At 45.7% G+C, this 14304-nt stretch overlaps 1 protein-coding gene across 1 annotated transcript in view; it reads right to left on the bottom strand.

The window, feature by feature from the left end:
• Positions 1 to 14304, bottom strand: part of otog (otogelin) — a gene marked incomplete at both ends in the record, with an annotated part of 60723 nt that overhangs the window by 28774 nt on the left and 17645 nt on the right. The window contains 5 exons of the mRNA XM_080531699.1: positions 11 to 149; positions 6558 to 6665; positions 12865 to 13018; positions 13387 to 13430; positions 13549 to 13623. Coding sequence (XP_080387825.1) covers positions 11 to 149; positions 6558 to 6665; positions 12865 to 13018; positions 13387 to 13430; positions 13549 to 13623 — 520 coding nt within the window. The remainder of the gene's footprint in view (positions 1 to 10; positions 150 to 6557; positions 6666 to 12864; positions 13019 to 13386; positions 13431 to 13548; positions 13624 to 14304) is intronic.

Raw genomic sequence — 14304 nt, 5'->3', positions numbered from 1 at the left:
ACTCTGGTACCTTGACTAAATAGACTTTACACGCCCCAACGTAGTCAAACAACAGGCCGTCGAAGGTCCTGTAGTGACGGTCTCCATAGGCCGTACACATGGACGGACATGGCTGAAACACACACTGGAATGTCCCATGCTGGCAAACACTGAAAGAAACAAGCTGCATCAACCAACACGATTCTGTATCAACTGGGATCACTTCAAGCAAGTACATTCTCTATAGAACTAATAACTTGTCTTTGTGTAGCGGGTACAATTATATGCTGCGCCTTTAAGATGAGCTCACATGAACGCGCAGGTGGGAACGCGCAGGTGTGCTTGAGAGAGGAGCAGTGAGTTGGAACGAGCAACGTGGTCGGAGCGGTAGCGGTGTGGGCTCTTTGCAAGTACATCGTTTTGATAAGAAGATATTGACGAGTGGTCATACAAAGTACGGGATACGTTGATCAGCGAGTGTTTTGTTTGGGAGGAGCCGGCCTGAACGTCGTCGGTATCGAGAGGTGAAGCGTGCGCCAGCTCACCCCTCCCCCACCCCGTGTGTGAACTGCGAGAAAAAGGAGCTACACGTGGTTGGTGTTCATTGTCCTGGACAGAGGAGAAGCGTGCGCCAGTGAGGCGTGGGTTCAGCAAGGTTTCTCGGAGTTTACCCTGCCAGCCATCAGACACTCTTGACGTGCGATCTCTGCTGGATGGGTAATCTCTGCACTACACCTTGCCATTAGCACTGGCCAACCACGCATACCGTGCGCAGACGAACAGAACTGAACTGAACGGACTAACGCTCGCACGCGCACACACACACACACACGCACACACACACACACACACACACACGCACCCACACGCATACACAAGCCCACACTGGAGGAAAAGGACTGCTCATTCAGACTGAGATGTGTTACATGTCAATGTGAAAGTAAGAGTGAAATGCCTGTTTTGAGTTTATCTGCATTCAGTTAAGTTGATGATGTTGCATTTAAAGGGTATGGTTTATTAAGTGTACATTTCAAGCATTCAGGGTTGGATGGTGAATTAGAACAGATGTATTGTATGCATTGATTTGCCTTTCATGTGATTTCTTGCTAGTGACCAGTGTATTAATGAAACCATACCATATTGAATTTCTTGACCCAAAGTTAACCGTTTTGTGTTTGAATATGTTTCCATAAGCTCTGTGTAATTTCCCATTTCATTTACTTACCTGGGGGTAGGGGCGCCTCACCTGTTTAGATAGACCTAGGTAAAGTAGGGGGTAGTGTCAGGTCAGTTCGGCACTTACCTCGCACACACTGCACACACTTTTCACGGCCACCTACTAAACAGGAAACAACTTGCTCACTCACCTGAACATTGAGGCCATAGGTATTGGGTGTGGGGGACCTAGATCCTGTCCCACTCAGTCCTCCCCAGACTAAGTACTTTGTAACCCCTACAAGGCGGCGGTAATAATCCCGACCGTCACAATTGGCGTCACGAACAGGATAGAATAAGCAACCATTTTTAAGTGAAAGCCATGGCAGAATTAGAGGAACTTAAGAAGCAATTTGAGGGGATGATGGAGAGGTTCAATGACCAAGCCGAGGCCCTGATACAAGCTAGAAGCGAGCATAGAGAAGCTCTGGCATTAGCTAAAGCAGTCATAGATCAGCAGAAAGAAAAGCCCCCTGCATCTATTGTGTATATCCCCAGAGACCGCAAGATTTCAGATTTCAGTGGTAAACAAGGTGATGTAGATATTGAAGAATGGATCACATCAATTAAATCTGCCCTTCAAATCATGAAGGTCCCTATAGAGGACCAAGCCGAGTTCATCAAGCAGCATCTTCAAAACGAAGCCAAACTCACAGTCAAGTATATGGCAGACAAAGCTAAGGATGCAGAGACCATATTTGAAGCACTGCGTAAGACTTATGGTGACAAAGTCCCTTTAGGCACCCGGCTCAAAGAATTCTATGACCGCAAGCAGTTGGCAGGAGAGACCATACGTTCTTACGCCTATGACCTTCAAGAAAAGCTAATGCGAATTCGTCGTAGAGATGCCAAGCGTGTCCCTGATTCAGACGGAATGCTGAAAGAACAGCTTGCTCTTGGGCTTAGAGATGATATCTTAAGAAGAGAGATCAAGAGGAGACTGAAGGAAAATGAGAGTCATACTTTTGCTGAGCTAATGCAAGACGCCATCTCATGGTCTGAGGAGGAAGAGGTTCAGGGGTCTGATAGTGCGCAAAGCAGTTCCCGTGCCAAAGGTGCCATTAATGCTACCAGGGCTACCGACGAACCTGCTTCGCAGTTGACAATGGAGATGTTGTATGAAGCAATACAAAAGTTAGCCATCCGTCAAGATGAACTGTTCCAGATGATGGGCCACAGTGGCACTGGCATGACACAAGGGAAAGGCGAGAAGGCAAGAAGCCCCCCTTTGAAAAACGAAGATGGGCAGTTCATCTGCTACACGTGCAATGAGCCAGGACATATCAGCAGACACTGTCCTCTGAACAGGGGAGCTATGGGCATAGCACGTCCTCCACTCAGAAGGGATGGGCCATCTGGGCCTGCAGGAAACGACCCCGGAGGGGCGATGCGCCAGAGTCCAGGTACCCCTGCAATTAGAAGTCACCTGGCAAGGCAGCCCTGTAACACTTCTCAAGCCTCAAGTGTAAGTGCCTTTGGAAACTGCTTGGTCGTTGAAGTGAAGATAGCAGGCGTGAAGACTGACTGCCTGTTGGACACAGGCTCAGAGGTGACCACAATCCGGGAATCTTACTTCAGAGAGTACTTTGGGAAGTCGGCGTTGTCCTCAGCCAACTTGGTCCAGCTCGCCGCTGCCAATGGCCTCGAAATTCCCGTCCTTGGATGCCTGGAGGCGGAGGTAGAGTGCATGGGGAAGACCGTTGGCAGGAAGTGTGTCTTTGTCCTTAAAGATGAAAGCCCAGATGTGGAAGAGATGAGAGGCCTCCCAGGTATCCTGGGAATGAATGTTCTAAGTGAACTGAAGGATCTTTTCGTTGCCACGGACGGCATGAAGAAGATGAATAAGTATCGGGAAACAGAGGCTAAGGTCCACAGGGTGATAGCGAACATCAGAAAAGAGGCAGGGTCCCTCGGACAGAGTGACCGAATAGGATATGTTAAAGTGGCAGGCAGAGAGACAGTCATCATTCCCCCACTCAGCGAGCGCATCCTGGAGGGTTCGCCTCGACTACAGAGAGGGCTCGCCTCGCCTACGGAGAGGGCTCGCCTCGCCTACGGAGAGGGTTCGCCTCAACTACGGAGAGGGCTCGCCTCGCCTACGGAGAGGGCTCGCCTCGCCTCGCCTACGGAGAGGGCTCGCCTCGCCTCGCCTACGGAGAGGGTTCGCCTCGCCTACGGAGAGGGCTCGCCTCGCCTACGGAGAGGGCTCGCCTCGTCTACGGAGAGGGCTCGCCTCGTCTACGGAGAGGGCTCGCCTCGCCTACGGAGAGGGTTCGCCTCGCCTACGGAGAGGGCTCGCCTCGTCCACGGAGAGGGTTCGCCTCGCCTACGGAGAGGGCTCGCCTCGCCTACGGAGAGGGCTCGCCTCGCCTACGGAGAAGGTTCGCCTCGCCTACGGAGAGGGCTCGCCTCGCCTACGGAGAGGGCTCGCCTCGCCTACGGAGAGGGCTCGCCTCGCCTACGGAGAGGGCTCGCCTCGCCTACGGAGAGGGCTCGCCTCGCCTACGGAGAGGGTTCGCCTCGCCTACGGAGAGGGCTCGCCTCGCCTACGGAGAGGGCTCGCCTCGCCTACGGAGAGGGCTCGCCTCGCCTACGGAGAGGGCTCGCCTCGCCTACGGAGAGGGTTCGCCTCGCCTACGGAGAGGGCTCGCCTCGCCTACGGAGAGGGTTCGCCTCGCCTACGGAGAGGGCTCGCCTCGCCTACGGAGAGGGCTCGCCTTGCCTACGGAGAGGCACCCGTCCAGTAAGGACACCGACCCTGACATTGACACAGGCTGCCCTGACTTCATATGCATCCCTGCCACTACACACATGCCCCACACAAACACAGGCCTGGGTATTAGAGAAGTAGTCGAGGAGCATTCAAATGATGAGGGTCAGATTGATGATGGGGCCATAGGTGAAGTTGCTAGGCCCATACATGAGGAGCTGGGAACTATGGGTGGGTCAGATGCAGGGAGTGAAAGTGAGAGTGTGGCTGAACCCAGACGATCTCAAAGACAGACCAGGGGTAGAATTCCCTGTAGATTCAGGAGTGATTATGTTTTGAAATAATTTGTGCAATTGTAAATGTTTTATACTTACCTTCATGCATGTCCATGTTTTTAGGTATTGAGGAGTGAAAAGTGTTATGATGCCGTGTTTTATTGTTTTCAGCTCTTCTGAGGCATCCTTATGTACTGGTTGAAATGTTACCTGTGTTGTGAACCTACCTGTGGGTACTGTCGTATGGAGTGACATGTTGTATTTTTATTTCTTCTTTTACTGAGGTCGCATCGTCATTTGGATGTTGGATGGCATGGCAGGGTTTCGCAGGGGGGAATGTAGCGGGTACAATTATATGCTGCGCCTTTAAGATGAGCTCACATGAACGCGCAGGTGGGAACGCGCAGGTGTGCTTGAGAGAGGAGCAGTGAGTTGGAACGAGCAACGTGGTCGGAGCGGTAGCGGTGTGGGCTCTTTGCAAGTACATCGTTTTGATAAGAAGATATTGACGAGTGGTCATACAAAGTACGGGATACGTTGATCAGCGAGTGTTTTGTTTGGGAGGAGCCGGCCTGAACGTCGTCGGTATCGAGAGGTGAAGCGTGCGCCAGCTCACCCCTCCCCCACCCCGTGTGTGAACTGCGAGAAAAAGGAGCTACACGTGGTTGGTGTTCATTGTCCTGGACAGAGGAGAAGCGTGCGCCAGTGAGGCGTGGGTTCAGCAAGGTTTCTCGGAGTTTACCCTGCCAGCCATCAGACACTCTTGACGTGCGATCTCTGCTGGATGGGTAATCTCTGCACTACACCTTGCCATTAGCACTGGCCAACCACGCATACCGTGCGCAGACGAACAGAACTGAACTGAACGGACTAACGCTCGCACGCGCACACACACACACACACGCACACACACACACACACACACACACGCACCCACACGCATACACAAGCCCACACTGGAGGAAAAGGACTGCTCATTCAGACTGAGATGTGTTACATGTCAATGTGAAAGTAAGAGTGAAATGCCTGTTTTGAGTTTATCTGCATTCAGTTAAGTTGATGATGTTGCATTTAAAGGGTATGGTTTATTAAGTGTACATTTCAAGCATTCAGGGTTGGATGGTGAATTAGAACAGATGTATTGTATGCATTGATTTGCCTTTCATGTGATTTCTTGCTAGTGACCAGTGTATTAATGAAACCATACCATATTGAATTTCTTGACCCAAAGTTAACCGTTTTGTGTTTGAATATGTTTCCATAAGCTCTGTGTAATTTCCCATTTCATTTACTTACCTGGGGGTAGGGGCGCCTCACCTGTTTAGATAGACCTAGGTAAAGTAGGGGGTAGTGTCAGGTCAGTTCGGCACTTACCTCGCACACACTGCACACACTTTTCACGGCCACCTACTAAACAGGAAACAACTTGCTCACTCACCTGAACATTGAGGCCATAGGTATTGGGTGTGGGGGACCTAGATCCTGTCCCACTCAGTCCTCCCCAGACTAAGTACTTTGTAACCCCTACAAGGCGGCGGTAATAATCCCGACCGTCACATTTGTTTGCAAGATAGCAATTATCGACGGCCGAAAAGTGGAAAAGTGGGAAAGCGCTCATTGTCATATAATGTCCGCCATCCTTATCGTCCTTTTGCAACTGCTGGAAGAAATGGACAGATGGAAAGAAAGGAGGATAAGACTGAGGTCATTGTGAGAGTGTTTCGTTCGCCAGGAACGGGACAGTCACAGTCACAGCCACAGTCCGGCCGAATGAAAGGGGCCACCATACAAGGACTGCCTCTGTAACCCAGGTCTGTTGAGGAGCGCCTTTTTTTCTGACAGAGATAATGGAGGATTATGAGTATCAGGTGACCGGTCTCACTGCGGAGGCAATCTGAAGACTCATCGCTCCATGCAGCGGAGGATTCTGGAAAATTAGCATCACTGTAGGAGATTTGTTTTAATTTAGGAGATCATTGTTGAGATTGCCCCATTGCTGAGAAGACAAATTTGTCTAAGGTTTAGACACCTATGGCAACGAAAGCTGTATGGGTGTAGGGAAGAGAAGCGGTGAAAGGAAGGGAGACACACAGCTTATGTGTGTGCGTGTGCGTGTGCGTGTGTGTGTGTGTGTGTGTGTGTGTGTGTGTGTGTGTGTGTGTGTGTGTGTGTGTCTGTGTGTGTCTGTGTCTGTGTGTGTGCATGTGTGTGTGCATGCGTGTGTGCATGCGTGCGTGCATGTGTGTGTGTGTGTGTGTGTGTGTGTGTGTGTGTGTGTGTGTGTGTGTCTGTGTGTGTGCATGTGCATGTGTGCGTGCATGCATGTGTGTGTGTGTGTGTGTGTGTGTGTGTGTGTGTGTGTGTGTGCCCAGACATACCATTGATGACAGGGGGAAATTACTCTGTCTCCAGGGTAGTACTCTTTTCCCTTCCACAGACAGGGGCACGCATCCGGTTCAAAACACTCATCTCCATGTTTCAGGAACCTGGGGACCAAACGTTCACATGGACATTCAGTCATTCAAAGAGCAGACAAACAAAAGACCACGTACAATGTGCATTCATTCTTTCATTCATTCATTTTAACCATCCAAACAGTGTACCATCGCTGCCCAGGTCTCTGGCCTGCTCTGCGTCTGCCGGCTGGCAGAGGGCAGCATAGAGCAGGCCTTGGGTACCAGTCCAACTGTGCGCCAGGAAATGAGTGGGTTTCAGGGATGGGCAACTCTGGATGAAAAGGTCCAACACTCGTTACATGAGAAAACCAGACGATTAGGCTTCTCAGAGATAGAGAGAAACAGCCTTTGTGTGGGGGACCGCTCCGTTCGCTTTCCACACTGTTACCCGGAGCTGATAAGCATCTTGTAATATCGAGGGACGAGTTATATCCACTGGCGAGAGAGAGAGAGAGAGAGAGAGAGAGAGAGAGAGAGAGAGAGAGAGAGAGAGAGAGAGAGAGAGAGAGAGAGAGAGAGAGAGAGAGAGAGAGAGAGAGAGAGAGAGCGCGGTAGACAATGAAGCGACACATTGAATGGTCTCGCCACCAACCTGCAGGTTCATCTGAGTAAAGTTACACCCCAGATAGAGTGGTGTTAACAGCTTTCTTTATCCACACGCCAAGCCACTGTATCGATTACTCTGATCAAATAATTCATAATAATCTATTATCTAGCCCTTCGTGCACTATTTATGAATACATCTTGGTGAACATCTCTTCCCTCCTAATTAAATCCTATTCTCTTTCTATTGTTTTGGGTTAATCTCTGTGTAAATACTTTATCAGAATCACGTACTGTTGGTAGAGTGATGAGCCTTAGTGATGAGGTCGATAATATATAGACTAATGAGTTATGCTATGTTTTAAGACTTATAATTTAAGAGTAGGCTATGCATCATTTAAAAAACAAAAAAACCACAAACAATATGTGCATATCTGTGTACAAAAATAGAGTACACATTACTGTAATGCCCTCAAGATTACAATGTATTTGTAATCATGTTATCAACAAGGGATATCCAAAAGTATTCAAATCAGATTCAAAATATGTATTACAGCTAAAGTGAAAATTGTAATTTCTATTTCTTGGGGTTTTAATTTTGGCTTCACTAGATCAAATTACCATCATCCAAACATGAAGAAATGTTAGAGGTTTCTGTCGTTTTCCAATAGTCTTTATTATGTACAAATCTAGCCCTGCTGTGCTGCCTCAATCTGGGTAGTGAAACTCAATGTTTTGATAAAACATTTTACATCCCCACACATTGTTAGGTAGAAAACGACCTGTTGACTAACTTATCTTAGAGTAACTTATAGTAGAGTTGCTAACAATTTTATAAAGCTAGCTTCAAGGTGATTTACATGATATTAGTATCCATCTGAAAACATAAATACTGCATAAATCCACATATACAAGATACTGTTTAACAAATTTGTCAACATTACAGCCAGCTAAAAGGCTCACAAAACAAAAGCATTTCTGTTTGAGCAATTCTAAACAATCAAAGTATGTAACCTACATACTACCTCTTCACCCAGAAATGACTTGATATAGAAACCAAAGTCACGTTAGTGGGCCTTTAAAACTAAGATTTTATCATCGAAACCCAAACACTGATTTCTAAATTCTTTTGCGAATTCTTACTATCAATATAATATGGCCTGCCATTCCCAATAGTCAATCTTGACAGTGGTGCTTTGGCACAAGCTCATTAATATTCTGCCTGAGGCGAACTGTGCCACTGTTCAATCAGCTGATCCAAGCCTGCCAAACCTACCTCGTTTCATGCCTCAGAGACTCTGAGACGAAAAGCAGGATCTCATCCAACGTTTTTAACCTCTCTATCTTTTGTTTAGGGTTTTATATCCGCCAAGAATGCCAGAATAGATGGGTGAAGAGATATACAGTATTATTATTTCCTCGATGTGGACTGGAGAAATGCTTTGCCAAAGCATCACCTTTTTCTTTCTTTTTTTAAGCTCCACATAGAAAGGGCAAGGGAAAAAACACAATTCTCTGTTATTCACAATCCATATTAAACATACAACAAATGAAAATGAAAATGCAGTGTAGATGTAGTAGATGTAGTCTAGTTTTAAGTCTTACTTAACAATAATTGTAATTAACTTAATTAATAATTGTTTGTTGAAACTCTCTATGGAATAAATAAACATATCGACATAGCATAGCGTCATTTTGTGGCTGTCTTGCTTTGATGTGACAAAGTGCAGACGGGGTGCACACCTGTCCCTCATAGTGAAATGAATAAGTGCTGATGGTCTTAAACAGGTAGCAGGAATTGTTCAAGGGGCTTAAGGGTCACCTGACCCTACACCCACCTGTTTATTGCATAAATAAGAAAAGTGGTATTTTATAGAATGGAGGGAAGGAGGGTGCGGGGGGCCGGTAGGGGGGCAAGGCAAACGTAATTGCCTGGGCAGAATTACACTAGTTCATTACCACTGGAATGCCTCAGCGCACAAAAACTGTTTTATGCCTGACGCTCTCTAGAGAGTGAGGGGGAGAGAAAGAGAAGAGAAAGAAACAATATTGTAAAGCTCTAACTAGTGGGAGGACAAAAAGGATGAGGGTAAGGGGGGAATGGTGAGAGGAAGAGAAAGAAAGAAAGAAAGAAAGACTGAGACAGAAACGGAGGAGGCAACCTAAGCTTGAGAGATACGGTCTCCAACATGTCTGTTGAACCAGATTGGTTGTACAGTTGATTGGTTGGTTGGTAGACTTCTACTGTTAACCACTCATTAGATATTTGGTACTGTGGAAACCTAGCAAAGATTATGTGCAATTAATCTCCATTACAATCTTTAAAGGGCCACATTTGTCATTTAGATGTTTTCTTTGTGATTATATATGACATCTTGTTGTTGCACAATGTTACCTCATTTAGGTCAAAGTAGGTGTATTTTGGGCGATACTATTTTCTTGGCGAGCCTGTTTGTAAAGTTAGCGCCAACAGTCAAATACCCCCTTCACCGTCTTTTTTGCGAGTGAGTAAAACAACCTTTCGAGATATTTATTGAGAATTGCTCCTACTTATATCTCGTTACTTTACCAGATAGCTCCGTGAATGACTAATATACCATTCGATACATCCTTTCTTCAAGTATTTTTTTCAAGAAAAATGGCTATACTGGCTAGCTAACACAAGCTAAGATGACGTTGCAATGACTTTGAATAGTATGTCAACTGTAGGCGGGCCTCTTTAACTAGACCTCACCAGTCCTATTGCTTGCACCTGCAAATGGAGGTTCATCGGAGTTCATCAGACTTGTTAATTCTAACAAAGTTAGGAATGAATGAATGGTCTCCATTTTTTTTCATCATAAACAAAGTCGGCCATTGTGGATGAAAACACAATGGATTCAGTTGTCAGCACCTTGGCTAATGATTTCCCATTAGGGATTTTTTAAGTCTTAACTGAGGGGGACTTGGTGAATACGAGGCCCATCTACATGACATACAGCTTCCAACATGTAGAATGATTCACTGCTTATAAACCCTTTGTAAACAACATGTAACAACGTCACCCAACACAGCCAGAGTCCACTTTGAATCACTTCCCCCATCAATACTCCAATCCCTAGACTTATCAATACTCCGATCACTAGACTTATTCATATTCCGATCACTAGTGCCATGTCCCTTATCAATATTCCCATCTTATCAATACTCCCACCTTATCAATACTCCCATCTTATCAATACTCCCATCTTATCAATACTCCCACCTTATCAAAACTCCCACCTTATCAATACTCCCATCTTATCAATACTCCCACCTTATCAATACTCCCATCTTATCAATACTCCCATCTTATCAACACTCCCACCTTATCAATACTCCCATCTTATCAATACTCCCATCACCAGTGCCCTTAGCAGCATAAAGAGTCTTTGTGTCCATATTTACTACCACTTCTCCACCAAACTATCGTGTTGCAGCCCGTTATTAAACACTCATGACAGGCTCTTTATGTCACCACATTTCTTTCCCATGATGGTTGAGTGTTACAGGTCGCTCTTGTCGTTGTTAAGGTCATGAAGTCGGCGTAACTGACTGGTATTGGTCAATCACACCTCTCTCTTGAGGCTGCGTTCCAATTGTCAAACCCTAACCCTTTCCCTGTGTGCACTTCTCCCTCACATGGATTTACAAGGTATGGACTGGTGTAATGGAGATGCAATAGAGATGTAATAGAGATGTAATAGATGTGTAATAGAGGCGTAATAGATATGGTGGAACATCTCCCCTGCTAACACCATTTTGATACTTTTAGATCCATATTGGGGAGTACATAAGGGCAGGGAGCAGGGTAGAGTATTGGGACACAGCATGACTCTTCTCCCTGTTCCTGCATCTCCAAAGCACATCTCCCACTCTCTGCCATCTTGGATGTCAGTTAAAGCCAAGGCGTCTAGACATCCTGCCCTTTCGCAAAGGTATCGTCTTCAAGGGCAATGGCACTGAACTGGCATTGGTTTGTGTTTGTGTCTCCCTCTAAGAAGGGACCAACTAACAGGGAACTACTTATCAAAAGTTGTGCTTTAGTTGTGCTTATATTTCTGTGCATATCTACCTGTTTGTACCCTACTGGCCAAAGCAGACAAATATAGTGGGCTGAAATGATCATTTCCAAGATAATCCAATGGCATATTATTAGTTCTGCTCATGATATGAAACATTGTCAGACTTATCTACAGTATGAAACTGTGATATGACCTGTGTAAGGCTTTAAGGAAATGAAAATGGAAATGGAAACTTGGGTACCGTATGATTGATGCAGTATTTTGGCAAGGCTCTCTAGAATATTCTCATCATTTCCTATAGTTTCTTTGGTTTCGTGATAAGGCCACTTAACCGACCACTCTGTCTGGCAGACACAGGGCATTACATGGATCAGGTAGCCTTAATCTGCTCCATACTGTCTGTACCATGTCTAGTGGGTGTAATGAGAATAGTCTCCCAGAGAAAGATGATCAAAGCCAAGGAACAGGTGGGAAGGTAGAGTGAGGACACCCTGCTTTATCTAAGGCTGCCTACTGAGGACAAAAAGACATGCCGAAACATTATATAAGGTATCGATGGTAGGTACAGATGTCAATTACACCCAAAGGTTACTACAGGAGGTCGTACTGCTCCTAGGTACTGAGAACACTGTTACATAGGAGCGTTGCCAGGCCAAATAATGTGTTACTGTACAAAACTACAATTCCCATGATGGGGTCCTCTATTATAGCCTCTTCCAATATGAACAGATTACACCGATACACTGATTACACTGATTTTACCTTAACTGTACATAGCTCATAACTGCATATACCTCTAAACTACCGTACATGCCATACTGTACCTATCACTATCATTGCCATGTTTTTCTATCACGTTTTTCTATCACTATTTGCACTTCTGGTTAGATGCTAAACTGCATTTCATTGTCTGGTACTTGTACTCTGCATTGACTATGAAGTTGAATCTAATCGAATCTAATCTTACACATCCTAACAGCCTATAGCACTAGAACCATCGTCTTGACATCCGATCATAACATTACACCCCTACGCTGGACCTTGACCACTGAGCTAAGAATAGCCCCTCTCTCCCAGTGTGAGGGAGGTGAAAAAGGGATTATCTACCATTCCAAGGCCATTACTCAGACATTTCCACCAGGCCTTTGATTAGGCCGCAGCGCTAACCTTACAGTCATGGAGAAGTGCGACCTGACCTGACACTGACGCTGACAGCCCTGGGTTTCACTAAAGCCCACACACTCTCACACAGACCCGGTCTCAGACAGAGGTTCTGTTTGACAGCGTTCAACCAGATCGCATGTGACGATGTTATCCCAACCGTCAACCAAATACTATGAAGTGAACCGTAACCGCTCTGTCAACAAGCGCCGCTTCACTGGGGAAATCAGGATGATCAGATGAATCAGAATGCAATGCATACTGGGACGGATGGGACAAACCTAGACGCTCACTCACATGTATGTACACACACAGCACGTACAGTAACACAAATAAACACAGAAGCGCACGTACACGTACACACATACACACATACTGTACACACACAGTAACACAAATAAACGCGCAGGTACACACACACAAACAAACGCATACACACACACAAACACACACATAAATAAATCAAAATGTCATATACTTACCCAAAGGGGCAGACACATCCTGGTACACAGGGCTCGTGTGCTGAACAGGTGAGGTTGAGCAGGTAGGACTCACAGGTCTGCTCACACCCCAGCCCACTACCCAGCATGCCCTCAGAACACTCCAGGTACTTCTGACCCGGCGGGCACTCCTTGTCTGGAGGAGCAGGTATCAACAATATCAGTGAGAAACGCTCATCCCAATGGTACTTCCATCATAAGGCTAAAATGCCTAAATAGGGCATGTGTTATCACTCCATCGAACCAAATAAAAGAACACTTCTAAGTGATATGCCATAATGAACCTATCACTATCATTGTCATGTTTTTATATCATGTTCTTATATCACTATTTGCACTTCTGGTTAGATGCTAAACGGCATTTCGTTGTCTGGTCCTTGTACTCTGCAATGACAATAAAGTTGAATCGAACAAATCGAATCGAATCTTATCTAATATCCCACATTGAGTCAAAGATATTGACTAGGTTTGTGTGTACCAGACAGTTTCATAGATGTCACTTACCAATGGAAATGCTTTGAGATAACAGCTTGCCGTCTTGACAAACCCTGAAGAGAAAAATAGACGTGTAAGAGTGGTTAAGTGAGAATGAGATGGAGGAGTGGTGGGTGCCATTGATTTGAGTTATCACATCATCTGGCCTGGTAGAGATGAAGAGGATCTTACTGAACACCTGCTGAGGTCATGATCACATCACCTGCCGCATAGTCTGCCCCCAGGAAACTGCAGGGACACTCTCTCCTATAGAAGAAACACACACACACACACACACACACACACACACACACACAGACACACAAACAAACAAAGAGGAATCACAAATTATGTAAAAATACACAGAGTACCCTAACCCTAACCCCTGTTTGGATTGAAATTATTATATTTGCTGAAATATATGCTCTTTTATCTTAATGGTATTTTGTTCATTAGAGACACATTGTAAATCAAAATGACATCATCCCTTTAAGTTAAATCTTTACTGTTATACAAAACTCTTCTGAAGTGGCTAAAATGGATGAAAACTCAATGAGTCGTTCTAAACCTTGTTTAGTGGAGGCTAAAAGCCTTTGTAACATATAGGCCATTGCAACACATCAGACTCTGTGTAACACATTCTTTCTCACTGGTTATCAGATATCAGTGTCGTCCACAGCTCGGGTGGGAATGAATGGGGGGTTTCAGCGTTAAAATTCCTTGTTGTAACTCTAGCACATGGTAAGTAAGTCAGGGAGCCACAGCTAGGATGTAAGAATCAGAGGACATTTAAGGGGACTTAAGCTGCATGTCTTCTAGGGCAGAGAGTGTTTAAAAGAAAGGTCTGTAGGGTCTTCCATCTCTATAGGACAGATTCAAATGAGTCTCACAGAGGACTTGACCTAAACTTCAGTTGAAACACAAATATCACTTAGGAAGGATTTGTTT

Source organism: Nansenia antarctica, assembly GCF_963989245.1.
Source record: "Nansenia antarctica genome assembly, chromosome: 5".
NCBI lineage: Eukaryota > Metazoa > Chordata > Actinopteri > Argentiniformes > Microstomatidae > Nansenia > Nansenia antarctica.
The sequence above is the reverse complement of the archived record's forward strand: the minus strand, read 5'-3'. Positions and strand labels throughout refer to the sequence as shown.